Genomic DNA, 17,527 nt, shown 5'->3' with positions numbered 1-17,527 from the left:
GCGTTTTGGCCTCCTTTACAAACAACCTACGTGAAGGCTTATGTGTGCCGCTCTCGTTGTTCGAACACACCCACACTGCGAAAGGTCCCAAAAAAATTCCGATCCCTCATGAATTTGCACAGATTATAGCGGCGGAAGACGACACCCACCATTTTTGCCCTTAACAACGGCTCTAAGGCGGCCCTTCCCATTGGTCGCACATGGCCCATATATGGACCAGAGCTTAGCATGGAACTGTCACCCCCAATCCCTTCTATGGTTTCATGTGGTCGCGGTATAGATCCTGAATTTCTGAGGATACAACCCTAGAAATGGGACAAATGTCCCGAATATGGCACGCGCGGGCTTCGAGAAAGGTCGGGACCTTGCATGCGCTTTTGGATTGTTCTCCGTTGACGCGAGAGAAAGCATCGACGAAAACGGAGGAACGGGCCCGCATTCAGTGCGCAAACCGGATGCGTTACCTCAAGGTAGCTAGATCCAAACTATGCACCCCTACCGTCTAGACCCATGTGGCGCACCACTTAGGCACTAGACCCATACCACTTACACCGGCCCCCAAGCCAAGCATTCCCTGTGTGGACTCATATATCGCACCCTGCAAAACGTATGTGTCCACAAAACGAACTAACCCATAATCAAGTTTTTTTTGCCAAAACAATTTAGTTGTTTTTATGAAGTGTGCCAAGTTTTTACATTTATTTTGATTTTTCAGTGCTTTATCTCTCTTTCGGTTCAGGAAAAAAATTCCATATAATCCATTAACATACAACATGTAGACCACCGCCACGGTTGTAGTTATTATTAGTCAAAAAGAAAATATGAACAAAAGAAAGAAAACTTAAATGGCATTGGCGGTCAAAGCCGGTCTGGCGGTCCAATCATGAAGCACCGCTGCCTCGTCCATTGCTAAACCGCCGCTGCACATTCCTCTCTCACTTTCCTATTAGAAAACCACCCCCTCCTCCTTCCTCTTCTCTGTTCCAGAAAACCCTCGCTCCTTCCGTGCTCTGCTCCTTCCTCTCTTCCGTTCCACAAAACCCCTGCTCCTTCCTCTTCTCCATTGCAGATTCAATGTCTCTCATCTCCTCGTCTAAAGCCACCACCTCTCCTCTCCTCACCCCCCCTGCTAGAAGCATATCCATGGCGGCGTTGTGCGACAGAATCGCGACCATCGCCGGCAGCGACCAGGCAAAGATAGCCGTGTTGAGAGAGATCCTTTCCTGGTTTGACAACGACTGGGAGGTGTCGGCGTCGGTGAAGGAAATGGCCAAGTATCTCAGAGATAGCGAGAGGGATGAGATCTATTCCCGAGATGGAGTCCGGCGGGAGTCCGTCGAGTCCATCGAGTTTCTCCTCTGGGCGATGGAGCAGTCGGACTCGGAGGAGCGGATAGTCAGGCGCAGGTGGTGGGCGTATAGATCCAGGATCGAGCATCCAGATAATGACACCACGATCAGATACGCGGTGTCGTTCGTGAGGATGTTGTTCCAGGTGGTGCCACCGGAGTGGTTGCACGTCATACGCAACAGGAGGTCGTGGCTGCATGCGACGTCGCTTCCCTGCCGTTTTCCACGGTTACCTCGACGATCTCCTCGTCTCAACTGCGGCGGTGGCGTTTAGGGTAAGCTTCGAATTCAGGTTGCAGGGCAGTTTAACCTTTTATTTCAGTGCAGATTAGCCTTTTCAATGCTAGTAATTTATCCATGGAACACATCATTTAACATGTACATTACATCATAACGTGAATTAAATGAAGTTTGATCAATTTTCTGTGGGTTAGCTCCATGATGTTTGAAACTTAGAAAGGGAGTGATGTTTGATAAGTCCAGGGTCGTTGATCCCTCTGTTCCATGGTATCAGTTGAGCACTATAGTTGTATTGGTCATATGAACCCCTGTTTTCAATTACATCCTAAATTGCAGCAGTAATTTTGCATGCTGCCAAATTCATATTAATTCAACATTTAATTTTCTCAACTTGGTATTCAAATTGGAATGTGTGTGTGCTTGTGACAGATTACCATATTGTGAGATTTCAAACACACTCATATGCACACTATGAAATGAACACGTCATTTAACCTGTACATTATAACAGTAGGAGCATTATATGAAGTTTGATCCATTTTCTGTGGGTTAGATGATGCTTGCATTCATCATATTTTATGAAATTGTGTATCTAGATCCATTCTCCTTTTTATGAGAGTAGTTTTTCTACACCCAGCTCGATGCACCCACCTTCCGTGCACCCACCCAATAAAACATTTCAAAACATTCTCCTTTATATGTATTTGTGAAACTGTCTATCCAAATGCCATTCTTTATATGTACTTTGACTTGCTTCTATCTAAGATTGGAGCCTCGACATCTTCCATTTTGCGGTAGGAGCCTGATGTCCAAATCTCGGGGTGGGTGAGGGCTTGGCTTCTGATCTCTCGGAGTTTATTGCTTGTCCAGCCTGCGTGCCCGTGGGTAAGGCCGGCGTGCCATGTATCTCACTATTTGCTTCTCGTTTGGCCTTGGGTTGTTGTTGAAACTCGTGGTTTTATGACTTATTCGTTATGTGACGATATTAAGTTATGTATTTGATGTTCAGAACTTGTTATGTATGTAAATTATGTATTTCATGACAATCACTTTTATGTATTTCATGATGGGCCACATTAAGATACCAGATAGATGAACTGAATGACAAACAATACACAAGAATGATGCAGGGTACAATGGAAATAGTCTAGTTACAAAGTGGTGACAGATGCAGCTTGATCCATGCTTTTAGGTCTTCACCCTCCTCAATATGTTAGCCAACTTAGTAGGTTTTGACTTAAGACGTCACCACTTTCTGTAAGATGCAATTGCTTGGGTTTTTGAATGCCAGTTCCCTTTCCTGCAGAACGGGCATTTATAGGGCCCGTTACGCCAGTACACAATCTTTGCAGCCATGAGCCACTTGTGCATTTTCTTCAAAAAAGTTTCCCTCAGGTGTAGGTAGCGTTTCCATTGTTCTGAATATGCAATAATGAGCTATTAGAAGAACAAAAAATCTCATGTCAGTGAATTCAACATTATATCAAAGCCAACCATAAAATGGGTTGTTTTTTCTTTGCATTGGTTTCATGAAACTTTGGTTATACGAAATACAGACATAATATACGATAATACAAATGATCTATTCAGCTCATTTTGCAAACCCTAGTACTGATAAGCGTACGATATAAATTTGGCAGCATGCAAAGTTATGATGAATAACAAGAGTTTACATACATAACAAGTTCATTTTGCAAACCCCAGTACTGATAAGCAGTAGGATAGATTTTGCGAACAACGAGGAATAATAAGACAGCAATTTATAGGGTAAACCACGAGATGGAAAATTCTAGGGTTAATCTCTGATGACACTAACCGATTCACCGTTGTTGGTGATGTCTTGGACCAGCTCCGGTTGCGAATCGGCGGCAGCCAAGTCCTTGTCAACCAATTTGTGCATGGCGTCCACATCCGTTGAACGGAGCGCACGACCCACGCCCCCTCCCTCGGCAGGTTGGATCATCCTCGCCGGCAAGAGTGTAGGCGTTGGGCCAGCACCGAGATCTGCGCCCGGCTGCAGCAACATGGGTGGATATATAGGCAGAGGTGCTCTAACACCGTAGGCGGGAGCGAGATTTGGGGGGTGAAAATTCCAGTTTTTCGGGAGAGAGAGGTGAAGGTAGCGCACACTTCGCACTCTAAAAAAAGCCCGCCTTCGTCCCAATTTTAAGTGGCAATTTTTTAAATATGCGGGTGAATTTGCAAATTATTTTTTAATTTGTAGGTGGGTTTAATTTTTTTTACACGCACCCGCGTTAGGCCAAAGAAAATAGGAATCACAAGAAGACGGATATGGAAGTTTTTGACCATCTCCAAATCACATAAAACTTTTTTTACACGCGCCCGCGTTAGGCCAGAGAAATTATTTTTCCTAACAAGGTAATTTTTTTGCCAACTCAAAATCACACATCACACCCCTTCTCTTCCATAAGCATATATAGAATATGGAAGTTTTCCATTATTTTTTTAATATAATTTATAGTGGCTTGATGAAACAAAGGGACATGCGTCATACGTTACCACAGGGGGACAATGTACACTTCATTATTGTTGAAATTTCTTTGATAATATTATTTACTACATGCATGCCACCATGTACAACAAATTTGGGGTGATTTGGAGATGGTAAAAAAATCACTTCATTACGGACGGGGCCGTTTGGTCTCACTTAAGCAAGTTTTTCTAACAAGGTGTTTTTTTGACCTCCTCCAAATCAAACAAAATTTTGCACACCCCTTCTCTTACATAAGCATATATAGAATATGGAAGTTTTCCATTTTTTTATTTTTTTATAATTTATAGTGGCTCGGTGAAACAAAGGGACATACGACATACCATATGGGGACAATGTACACTTCATTATTGTTGAAATTGTGTTGATAATCTTGTTTACTACGTGCATGCTACCATGAACAACAAATTTGGGGTCATTTGGAGATGGTCAAAAAAACCACTTCATTACGAACGGGGCCATTTGGTCTCACTTAAGCCACTTTTTCTAACAAGGTGATTTTTTTGACCTCCTCCAAATCACATAAAATTTTGCACACCCCTTCTCTTCCATAAGCATATATAGAATATGGAAGTTTTCCATTTTTTTATTTTTTTATAATTTATAGTGTCTCGGTGAAACAAAGGGGCATACGACATACGTTACCATAGGGGGGCAATGTACACTTCATTATTGTTGAAATTGCTTTGATAATCTTGTTTACTACATGCATGCCACCATGTACAACAAATTTGGGGTGATATGGAGATGATAAAACAATAAGAAAGTGACATCTGATAAAATATATAACAAAAATATATAAAAAATTGCCCAACCTATAGCAGTCGCTCGACCTATAGTAGGCATATTTTTTCAAACAAATCAGTCAAAAAGGCCCACTACAGATACTGCAACAAGATCCAACGGGGCTTATAGGTTGTGTGATAGAGGAGTTCAACTCTACTGCCGCGCGAGGCTATTTAAACAGGTATCGGCTCCCCTCTGCTTTTGAGGTGGGCCTAAACAATCAGCTGCGCCGTGCGCCAGGGGCGGGGGTGACCTCGCGGGTGAGAAATGGGCCCGCACAGTTGGCGGGGGAGAGGTCACGCGCGGGGGGACGGGGCCGACCGGAGTGGGCTAACATTGTTGGCCGGCCCACAAACGTGGCAATGCCCCCATGCACGACACGGCGACCGAAAAGGGGGTTTAGTCCCACCTCGGAAGCAAAGGGGCGCCCGGACCAGCTTATATACCGCGTCGTGGTAGAGGAGTCGAACTCCTCTCTCGTTACAATTAGCCGTCAGCCCCGTTTGTGGGAAACTGCTATCGCGCGTTTGTTATCTTGCAATTAGCTACAACTGATGTCGCTTGTCTGTCATCTTGCAATTAGCCCCGTTGGACCCTAGGGTTGGGCATTTTTTTCAAAGTTAAGTTAGACACCAAAGATGGAATGTGTTAGGATGAACAATTATCACTAACTTTACTAAACCCCATTAAATTAAGTTGGATGAACAATTATCACTTAAGTTAATGGGCATTTTTTTCAAAGTTAAGTTAGACACTGAAGCTGGAATGTGTCAGGATGAACAATTATCACCAACTTTACTAAATCCCATTAACTTAACCCCATGCGGCATGTTTGATCAGTGAAGCAACATTGAAGCAGCTACAATGATCATTGCAACACCTAAACTCGACCCCATGCAGATCAGTGAAGCAACATTGAAGTAGCTATCATGCTCATTGCAACACCTAAACTCGACCCCATTAACTTAACCCCATGATCATTGTAGCACCTAAAATCGAACCAATAACTTAACCCCATGATGATTGCAGCACCTAAACTCAGAATATATACAGTGAAACAAAAGTAAACAGTTCACAACCTTCAAACAGTTCACAACCACATGCACTTGCGCAAACATACTGATGATGAGTACCACATCCAGCTTCACATCATCTAGATCATGGAGGGTGACTAAATGGGACCCAGAGCCTTCAGGAGGGATGCATGCTCTGCCCTGATCTTGATGTCGTACGCATTCGTCGATAAACGGCGTGCATGCGACATAAGGTGCTCATAAAGCACATCCTTGGGCTTTGTCTTTGTGGTGCAGTATGGGCACATGAACTTGCCCTGCTTGAAGTATGTCACCTTCCCCTTCTCCCTGATCTTCTGAGATTCCTTCTCAATGAAGTACTCTTTGTTGTCGTCCTCCACATCATCTCCACAGTTATACTGCACAATAACTGAATAACATAAATACATTATGCATTCATATAGGCCTTATGGAACAAACAACACATACTTCCCATTTTAAAGAATGCAATGAACAAACATCAGATAATTTCCATTTACAGGAATTTAATGAACAAAAAAAGAAAATAGCCATGTATAGTAATTTAATTAGACAAACAAAAGTAAATTACCATTTACATCAATTTCATTAAAAATCCCATGTACATGCATTCATATAGTGCTTATACTGAACTTAAAATCAGAAAAATCCAATTTAGAGGAATAAAATGAAAATATATGAAATTTTTCCATTTTAGAAGAATTTAATGGACAAACAACAGAATATTTCCATTTATATGCATTCATATATGGTTTCATGAAGAAAAACTACAAATAACCCATTTAGAGCTAATTAATGATCAATCAACACAACTTTATGATATTAATGAATAAAACAACAAAAAATCCACTTTGAAGGCATTCAGATATGGTTTTATCAACAAACAAGTGATCTCGTATAGATTAATGAAGAGACAAAAAACTAGTTGGGCTTACCTCATACACGTCGTCGTCGTAGTCAGAGTCATACGGGCTCTTGAACCCAGTCTTGTCCAGCTTCCTCTTCATGCGAGCAGCTTCCTCTTCCTGCAATATAAGTAATTCAATTACTACCAGGTACATAACACAGTATGCAAAAGCTCAAGCATTCAGCAATGTGCTTCTAATTACATACATAGTGCTGCATCAGCTGCCCTATTCTCCCATCCTTTTATTGGATGGTATATTGTAATGCCACGAGCTCCAAGAAAGGAAAGCTTTTGTGCACTTTTTGGTGCTAGGTGGGAAACCATTTCATATGACATTCATGCATGGAATTATACAACAACAATTTAATATGAGTTGCTCATGTGGCGTAGTTGCATGTCTAGCAAACCTACTTATGGTTAACTTTATAAGTAGAGGAAACCTACAGATAAAAAATAAAGCTATCTACATATTTAGTTTATGGATAAGAAGGGATGCTCCAAACTATTTTGAAATTGTGCACTAGTTAGACGTAATGTGTTCATTTCAACAACTGATTGATAGACTTTATATAAAAGGAAATAAGATTTTAACCTGATTTGTACAAAATCAACTTTAAATAGATTGACTGGAGGGCTGCTCAGCCCCTGCCGTGCCCCGGTGAGAGGATATCCACAACAAATCTAACAACATATCCAACACAGAATAAAATCTAAGCACATGCGGAAATCAAGATTCTAATTTAAAAACCTAACTCTCATTAAATCTCAGTAGCATTCAAGCATGAATCAACTATAAAAAACCATATCTGTCATTAAGATTTACCAAGAAAGCAGAAGGGGGTGCAGCATTCAATCAGAAATCTACAAAAAAACCTATCTACTAAATATTCTGCTTGTCAACACTAACTATGAAAGGAGGGGAACGAGAAGCATTACCACATCCACCACGTGCTTGTCACCGGCCAGGTCCGGCACGGCGGAGTCGGAGCCCGCCACCCCCTTCTCCTCCAGACCTGCCGCCACAGCGACCGATCCAACGACAACACGTGCAGCATCTCCCGCACCGCCGACGGCGGCCACTTCTTGGATGGCATCTGAAGTGGTCTCTGCGCCCTCGACCACATCTCCGTGCATAGCGGCGGTAGCGCCACGACCTTGCTCCATCAAAGCTTGAGAGAACCGGTCGGAAAGAGGGAGGCGGTGGGGATGAGTGAGTACGTGTGGTGGCGGGCGAGGGAGAGGAGGGGAAGATGATGCGACAAGGAGAAGAGGAACGAGCGAGGGTTTTCTGGAATGGAGGAGGGAGGGCGGCGATTTGGGAGAAAATGGCGTGGGGGCAATGTGCCAGGTGGTGGTTCCCTCTTATTGGATGGGACATTTTTGAAAGTTTTCATCCACACGCGTTAGCCCACGACCGCCGCACGGTTACACGGAAAAAACAAAACGCCCACGTACAATACATGTATACCCTCTCCTCCGGTAGTAATGGGATCAAATGTGAACAAGTTTTTCCACCCACCGCGGCATCGGGAGTGTACACGCGTGGGAAACTATACTCCCTCCGGTCCGGTGTGTAGGGCCTGCTAGCAAAAACTATTTATTCCATTTTACTTCAAGAATAAGGCCTGCTAGAAATAAATGATCCTAATTAATTATTACGGCTGACCTTCTCTTTCCCAAAAAATTAACTCCTAATTGTTGCATGTAGAGCTCTCCTCCAATGCATGCATGCCTCGCATCCTCTACATGCGGTGATAGTGGGCCTTTGGCTTGCTTAGACTGCATTTCTAATTGCTTGCATTAAATGGAGGAAGCGCTTATTGGAGGATCTAATCAGATTAGGGAACCATTCTTAGCCAATAGTTTTACACCTTGGTCATGCTGCGAGCTCTAGTAAGCCCTATACACCAGACCGGAGGGAGTAGTGTGAATCAAAATGCGGCGTTTTAGTGCTGCCCTATGTGTCGTCGGTCGAGTCAAGCGGGTATAGCTTTGTTGTGCGTGCTCCCTTGCGTATGTGCACGCATGCAGCATAGGCTGAAGCGGGCGCATGCATGCAACCGCATGCAACATAGGCTCACTCCCACAATTCAATTTGTTTGGGAGAGAGAGGTCAAGGTCGTGCACAATTCGTCACTTTTGAAATTTAGGTAGAAACATGCATGTATACGGCATCGTGCACACCCAGAGATTTGCCCGAACCAATGAAGCAAAATAAAAAGTGCACAATGTCGGTCCACAAACGTGGCAACATAAATCGAACACTAAAATAGGGTGTTCAAAAAAAGAACACCAAAATAGGAGGGACATTTTTTTTGTTTTGTGCGGTAGTACTAAATACTAGAAGGGAGAACTACTACTAAAAAAATACTATTAGGGATAGTTGGCACATTTAATTTCACATGGCATCTAGCTTTTTTTGTTCACTGGTAGCTATGTTGTACCGATTAGGCAAAATGAATGGACTATTATTAAACCGTAGCTATTGTCAAGGTTTATCGGTGTGTGTCTACGTGGCCAAGTGTGCTTGCATGGTGTGGGTCCAGGTGAGTGTGATGCACGGGACAGTCCTTTGTGGTTAGGGCCGACATCAAGCGGCACCGAATTTGGAGGAAAGTGAAGGAACGAGTCCCGCACACCGTCCGCATGCCGGACTTGTTCCCTCCCATTGGCTAGATCCAACATGCGATATGGCCTCGTTTACACTTAGCCACCGTGAGGGTTTATGCATGCCGCTCTCGGTGTTTGACCATACCCTTCATGGCTCATACGATGAGACCGCGCCAGGCCCTGTGATGCACCGCCTAGGCACAAACCACACGTGTTACCTCTCGGTAGCTAGATCCAAACCATGCACCCCTGCCCTCTAGACCGGAGTGGAGTAGAACCTAGACACAGGACCCACGACACTTGTGCCAGCCCCTGAACCATGCATCCCCGCCGTATGGACTCATACGTGGCCATGTGTGCATGCATGTTGTGGTTCCAACTGAGTGCGATGCACGGGACGGTCCTTGCTTACTAGGGCTAACATCACGCGGCAACGAGATTTGAGGCAAATGAATGAACGGGCCCCGCACTCCCTTCACACGACGGACGCATTCCCACTCTATGGCTTGATCCAGCATGGGATATGGCCCCGGTTGCCCATAGCCTATGCGAGGGCCTATGCATGGCGCTCTCGATGTTTTACCACACCCTCTAGGGGTCGTATGATCACACTGCGCCAGGTCACGTGAATTTTCGTCCCCTCGCGAATTTGCATGGATTATAACGGCAACTGACGAGCATCATAGTCTAGAGAACGGCGTTGAGGCCACCTGAAAGTGCGTTATATCGACTAGAGGGGGGGTGAATAGGAGATTTTTAGAATTTCATCACTGAGGAAATTCCTTTTGAGGAAATTCCTCACTGATGACTAACTTACAGCGGAAACAGTTAAGGATCAGTCGTGCAATCGTTCACAACATCAGTATTACAGAGTGAAGATTATGAAAACAGATTGCATGGTAAGCAGGCACGCAGAATACAGATGATGATTAACTATTGTGAAGAATTTGGGGTTGAGGAAATTCAAAGAAAGTCTTCAGCAAATTCTTCAAACAGTCACAGTGAAAGTCATCAACACATAATACAGAGAAAGTAAAGAGTTGAGGAATTAGAACCCGAATCTTAGTGAAGACTGATGTTGATGACCCAGTTCCAACTGCTGTGACAGTTGTACATCTGGTTTGGAGCGGCTTGGTATTGAAACCAAAGGACACACAGTCCCTACCGTATTCTCCTTGAGCTAAGGACACACAGTCCTCGCTCAACACTCGTGGTAAGTCTTCAGGGCAGACTTCCAAACCCTCACAAACTCGGTCACCCGGCGATCCACAATTGACTGCTGGATTGCTCTAGACCATGACGCCTAACCGTCTGAAGGATGCACAGTCCTCAAAGGTAAAAGGCTTCAGTTCCACACAGGAACAACTTCTTCAGTGATGCTCAATCACTAGGTTTGGTTTGTGGTTTCGGTGGGTGGTGTATTTCCTCACTGATGATTTACTCTCTAAAGCTCTGAGGAATTGGGTTGCTCTTATGACAAGTGTCAGTTTCTAGTGGAGCAGCCAACCAGCTAGTGGTTGTGGGGGGCGGCTATTTATAGCCTGGGAGCATCCCGACATGATTTGACATTAATGCCCTTAAATAATATGACCGTTGGAGTGGATAAGATCAGTGACTTGGCGTGGCTTATCGAAACGGTCGGGACTCTCAACTGTGAGAGTCCTCATGTCACTCATATTCCTCACTTGAGGCTTTTGGTAGGATTTGGCTTGGGTTGAGCATCATGAGGAAATCCATTCCATAGTGTCACTTTGACCCCCTTTAACAGTACGGTGTTCCTATTCATCAAATGTGAAGAAAGTAAAACAGAAAATGAAAATCTTCACGCTTCAATTTCTTCAGAACGATTTTCTTCAGGAACCACCGATCTTCTCAATATCAATATCTTCATGAGGAATATCAATTTCATCGCAAATTCTTCGCGATTCATTTCTTCAGCTTCAGACCAATTTCTTCAACTGAAGGCATATATTTTTAGGGGTCGATATTGTTCAAATATCTCAAACTCCTCAATGACTTATAGATCCTGTGTACACTTAAAAACACATTAGATACTTAACCTATAAGTCTTCAAACCACCAAAATCACTAAGGGGCACTAGATGCACTTACAATCTCCCCCTTTTTGGTGGTTGATGACAATTAGGTTAAGTCTTCAACAGGGATCAAAAATATGAAGATGTGCCTACCTTGAGGATTTTGCTTTTATAGCATATGCACATTGATGATTTATATCATGGAGATCTCCCCCTGAATCTTGTAAATCATGCATACATATAACATATCATATGAAGAGAATGAGGATGCATGATGGCAAATGGTATCTGACGAATTTCAGCATGCGTGCATTAAAACTTGAGGAATAAGCATGCGAAGAAAAACGTTCAAAAGCGTCAGAGTACCATCGGGCTTAAGTTACAACTCATTACAAAAAAAACTTCAGAAGAGCCAAGAGTTTGTAATTTAAATATAGTTCATAAGCCCCAAAAATAAATCCCGTTTGAAGACTAACTCTCAAGTTTCTCCCCCTTTGTCATCAAGGGACAAAAAGGGACAAACTGAGGACTAACGCCCGTGAAGACTTCATTGCTTGGCAGTTGATGAAGATCCTTGGCGCTTCTTGGGTGTAGTCTTCTTCCTTGGGCCTGTCGCGGTGTCAAGTTGTTCCTCATCAGATTCGATGGTGCGGAAGGACGAGAAGGAGCTGTCTTCAAGATCTGGCACTGGAATGGGCCTGAACTTCTTCTTGGGAGGCCACGACCAGTCAAAGTCCTGCTCAAAGTTCAATTCTTCAAGCTCAGTCTGGGTCTTCAGATGTGCAAGGGTAGCCCAGGTGCGATCAAAAACCTCATGCAGATAGTGATGATTAAGCTTCACACTGTTCTGTGTCTCAGTGAGGGTTTTCACAATGGCACCAAACTGGCGTTTGACCCATTTGTGGTTGTGATCCACCTTCTGATGAAGACTGAGAAGAAGTTCTCTGGTGGTTAGCACGCGGGGAGGAACTGGGCTTGGCGGACGAGTCTCAGTGTCGTCCCATGAGGAATATGCATCTGGTTCTTTGAACTGGCCATCAAGGGGCCTGCTTCCTTCATCAATCACAGACTTTCCTTTTCCCTCAATGGGCTCGAAAGTCTTCTTGTTGACCCGGATAGGAGGCATATAACCAACATGGTTCTGGAAATCTGCGTGAAAGTTGATGCCTGTCCTTGTCCTCAGGAATCTCATGATCCATGGTGCATAGATTTTGTGATCATAGGGGCACATTGCATTGTCAGCCAAAGTCCTCAAGAAGAAATCATGGATATTCATGGGGATACCGTGAATGATGTTGAAGAGGATATTCTTCATGAGGCCGACGACATCTTCGTCATCATCATGGCCTTTGATTGGCGCTAGCACACTGCAGAGAATGCGGTAGACAGACCGTGGTGTGTACTTTAGCTCATGGACGAGGAATGTGGTTCTTGAGGGTTTTCCTACAGCCAAAGGCTTCATGAGGACTTCCATAATTCCATTTGGCAGCTCACGCTCACCATAAAGCTTCACTGCCCCTTCTGAAGGAATTGGTACGGGCAGTTCTCTGAGGAGTTCAAACGCTGGAGCCTTGTAGTGAGTAGTTTGGGTCATCCAGTCGAACACCCAAGTGTTGATGTCATCAGCATTGCTCGAGATGTGCAGAGTTGAATAGAACTGAAGAATTAGCTCACTATTCCAATCTGATATGTCGGAGCACATAGGGAGCAAACCTGCATCATGTAGTACACTGAGGACTGGTTCCATGCAGGGAATTTCTTCAAGTTCAGCATGAGGAATGTGCCGGTGCTGGAATATCTTGTTGCGGCCACAGAGCACAGAAGCATAGTAGTTCATCTGCGTTCTTGTCCAAAACTTCAGATGCCGCATTTGAGGCTTGTCATAAGGATTCTCTCCGATGAAATACATGCGTTCCTCAAAGAAATTTTCTTTCTGAAACTTTGGCCTCTTCGAGAATGGCAGGCGCTGAACTGGATTGAGATTGTGCTGAGGAATGGGAGGGGAAACAACCATGGCAGATTCTGGGTTGAGGACAATGAACTCATTGTCAGGGGCGGGAACATTTTCTTCAGCAGTTTCCTCAGGATGAGGAATTTCTTGTTCTAGCTGAGCATCAGGCTGAGGAATTTCTTCATCCTTCTCAGCTTGAGGAGTTTGATCAGCTTGTTCAGTGGGAGGAGCCTGCTTAGACTGGGCATTTTCTTCAGCTTAATTTTCATCAGCTGACTTTGTGGCAGAAGCAGATTCATCAGCTGCTGCAGCTGAGGCTTTAGTAGTCTCTTTTTGAGGAATATGAGGTTGAGGACTGTCATCAATTTGTATTTCCTCATCAGTATGCTCCTCAGAGGCAGCATCCTTCATTTCCTCATCTGCCCTCGTAGTGTGGTCACCAACGACGACCATTTCAAATGAGGGTGCAACATTAAGAGGCACCGGGTCCAGTGGGGCAGATTCTTCAGTTTCCTTGAGGCGTTTTGCCTCAATCTTTTCTTCTGCTGAGGAAGCTTTTCTCTTCTTTGCTTCCTTCTCAGCAGCCCTTGTCTTTTTCGCGTCTGATGCAGACGGGATTAACTTCTTCACCTTTGAAGTTTTTGGTGAAGGTGTTTTCTTAACAGATTCTTCAGCTGGCAGTGAGGAACCAGCTGGAACATAGTCATCAGCCTGCTTTGGTGAAGCAGCTGGATCGGTAGGGTTTGCAGTTTCATCAGGAGCGGTCTCAGTGATGATTTCTTCAATGGCCGGCTCATCAGCACGGCGCTCTTGGTATTGTTCCTCAGCTTGAGGAATTTCCTCCTCAACAGGAGATGCATCTTTTGGCTGTTCAACCAGGGGCTGAGGAGTTGGTGCTGGTGGGGGGTGACGTCTGTTGTAGTCATCAACAGCACTAGTGGCTAGCTTGATGAAATTGCTTTTGATGCTTGTTCGATCTGACAGTTTCTCACACTTGTCAGTCAAGACTTGCAGCTCTGCCTCGGTGGACACCAATGCTTCAGGCGTCAGTTTGAGAACATTTTGCCTGAGGAATTTCTCCTTTCTGGCCTTTGCAATCTTTGCCTGCTTGGCCTTCTGTTCCTTCCACTTGGCTTCGTTTATGAAAGTAGCCACCATGTGGCTGACACCAGGAGGAAGTTTCAAATCATCAATGGGTGTGTTTGGGTCTTCATACCACACATTGATGAAATCGAGGAGGACCTTGGGGTCCATCGCCAGAGGAATAGCACTGCCTGATGCTTGTGCTACCCTTTCTTGTTTGTTCCTGATGATGGCTTCCAGAGTTTCATCATCATATTCTTCACTCCCCTCTGATGCAGACGGGACTGTGATGATTTTACTGGGGCTGGGCAGAGGTGCAGGTTCAGTAGTTGCCAAAGTCTTCACATGGGGTGTTGAAGACTTTGTCTCCGAGCTAGTTGCAGCTGGGAGTGAGGAGCTGGAGCTGGCAGTCGTAGTCTTCACGACTTTGTTCTGTACTGGCTTTGGAGGTGGAGCTGAGGACTTTGGTGTAGATGCGATTGTGTCATGAGACTTGAGGGATGAGCAATTTGATGATCTTCAAGCGGGGCCCTTCTGCCAGGAGGCTTCAAGGCGAATTTCTTCGCATATTTTGGAGTCACAAACCTGTACTCCTTCCACTCCTTTGCCCATCTGCGTTCAATTTTCTGCAGCCTAATCTTTCTTTTAGGCATAGTCTCAGGTTCATCATCAGGCGTGCAGTAGTCCAGGTATATGTCATCAGGAATGTCCACAGGTGTGTTCTGCTCCAGTTTCTTTCCTCCCCTCTGTTTCCTTTCTTCCTCCATTTTCTTCAGATGAGGAATTATCTGAGGATTTTGAACTCTTGAGGATTCTGATGAGCCTTGAAGAGTTTCTTCCAGAAACGCTGCAAATGAGTTAATGTGATGAGAACCGAGAGATTCATCAGCTGACATGTGTGTACCTGTGAACAGAGTATAGTTGCGAGGAATTTGGAGAGGTCATATGCTTTCTCAGATTTGAAGAAAATGGAAAAGTTTGACAGTTTGAGGAATATAACCAGTGGTTGAGGAATTTGCTTAAGCATTCTGTTCTTGGGTTCCAGAGTTGTACAGATCCTAAAATTCGCACAATTGAGGAATCTCGTGAAAATCTTAGATGCTTAGCTAGTTCATCAATGATTGTGGTGATGTATAGTGTTTGAGGAATCATGTGCGCATCGTATCTTGAGGAAAAACAGATTTCACAAGGGAGAGGTAAAATTTTAGATCTAATCTGTTGTAAAAATGGGATATAATTACCCTGGAAGGTGCGAACGAAGAACACAAAAAGGTGGTGTTGGAGAGGTTCTTCGGTCAAGTGTCCAATGCACCCTAACTTGGCAGCAGAGGATGTCTACGGCGGCGGCGGACGTAGATGTTCCGACTCCGGCGTGATCCTGGCGGCGAGAAGGTTGAGGCAGTGAAGCTCTTCCTTGCCGGCGACAAGACTACCAGCGGTGGCGCTAGGGTTCGGTGTGCTGTGGCAGGAGAGCGATGAGGCGAAGAAGATGATGCCGAGGGGGTTAAGGACATATTTATAGCCCGAAAGTTACTGTTTGGCGCGAAAGTTTCGGACCGAATAGCCCTTGCCTCTACGTCTCCGCAGGACACGTGTAGCTCCCGTACGATGCGGTGGAGATAGTGGAGATCGTGGCTATCCAATCGTGGGAAGTGGGGTTTCCGTTACTGTTCCTTTGAAGAAAACAATTTTTCGAAGATTTGAGGATTTTCGTTACAAAATCATCAGCTGACAAGGATGCAGTGAGGATTTTGAACACAGTTTCAAGTAGAACGCATATGAAGAATTGAATAGACTGGATAAGTATAGCATAGAGGGAAAAAGGGTCCGATCACATTCACTTAGCAGAAACATCAACTTGAAGAAATAGCAATAATTGGATGCTGTTGAGGACTAGAAATCACAGTCTACCTAGGAAAATGAAAGTCATCAAGTGTTTTTGAAGATTTTGCAATAGATCATCACAATGAAGAACAGCTGTTTTGATGAAAAATGCATTGTGAGGAATTTGATCATTTGAAGAAAATCAACTTGAGGAATTTCACATTGGGCGGTGGCGTTGCCCACCATATAAGAATGTTGATTACAGACGCCGCGTACAATTGTCGTAGGGCCCTGAGAATCAATTTCTTTGTTAATTTCTTCACATTCAGAGTGATTTTCTTCATTGGTTGAAGAAAATCGTTTCATCATGTGTTGCACATCTAAGTCATCAACTTTGCATAAGTGTTAGGATGTGTGCATGTTTTTTACAAAACATTTGAAGACTCTAAGATATTTAGCTCACACCGCAACTTGCAAAACCTTTTCTCATCCAAGGGCTTAGTGAAGATATCAGCCAGTTGATCATCAGTCTTCACATGGTCGATCAGGATATTGCCCTTGAGGACATGGTCCCGAAGAAAATGATGACGAATTTGGATGTGCTTGGTCTTCGAGTGCTGTACTGGGTTGTAGGCAATCTTGATAGCACTCTCATTGTCACAGTAGAGAGGCACATTCTTCATGTTGATGCCGTAGTCCTTGAGGGTTTGCTTCATCCATAGTAATTGAGCACAGCAAGAACCAGCAGCGCAGTTCTGCTTCTTTGAGGACCAGCAAACCAGTGATCTTCCGAGGAAATGGTATGTGCCAGATGTTGACTTGCGATCCACACGGTCACCATCATAGTCTGAATCAGAATACCCTACCAGATGAAGATTGGAGCCCTTGGGATACCATAATCCTAGTGTTGGTGTGTGAGCTAAGTATCGAAGAATATGTTTCACAGCCTTATGGTGTGATTCCTTCGGTTTTGCTTGAAAACGTGCACACATGCAAACACTAAGCATTATGTCTGGCCTAGATGCACATAGATACAATAAAGAACCAATCATAGAACGGTATACCTGCTGATCGAAATCTTTACCATTTTCATCAGTGCCGAGGTGACCGTTGGTAGGCATTGGAGTCTTGGCACCTTTGCATTCATGCATGTCGAATTTCCTCAGAACATCCTTGAGG

General features: G+C 44.3%; 1 protein-coding gene across 1 annotated transcript; it reads left to right on the top strand.

The window, feature by feature from the left end:
* The first annotated feature begins 1,143 nt into the window (after nt 1–1,143).
* On the top strand, nt 1,144–1,623 carry LOC123441725. Its single transcript, XM_045117998.1, has one exon. The coding sequence runs from the start codon at nt 1,144–1,146 to the stop codon at nt 1,621–1,623; it is 480 nt and encodes a 159-aa protein (XP_044973933.1).
* The last annotated feature ends 15,904 nt before the right edge of the window (nt 1,624–17,527 follow it).

The sequence above is a fragment of the Hordeum vulgare genome, chromosome 3H, assembly GCF_904849725.1.
Source record: "Hordeum vulgare subsp. vulgare chromosome 3H, MorexV3_pseudomolecules_assembly, whole genome shotgun sequence".
NCBI lineage: Eukaryota > Viridiplantae > Streptophyta > Magnoliopsida > Poales > Poaceae > Hordeum > Hordeum vulgare.
The sequence above is the reverse complement of the archived record's forward strand: the minus strand, read 5'-3'. Positions and strand labels throughout refer to the sequence as shown.

Excerpts from the sequence above, each read along its gene's own strand:
- LOC123441725 (XM_045117998.1), top strand. The coding sequence starts at position 1,144 with ATGGCGGCGTTGTGCGACAGAATCGCGACCATCGCCGGCAGCGACCAG.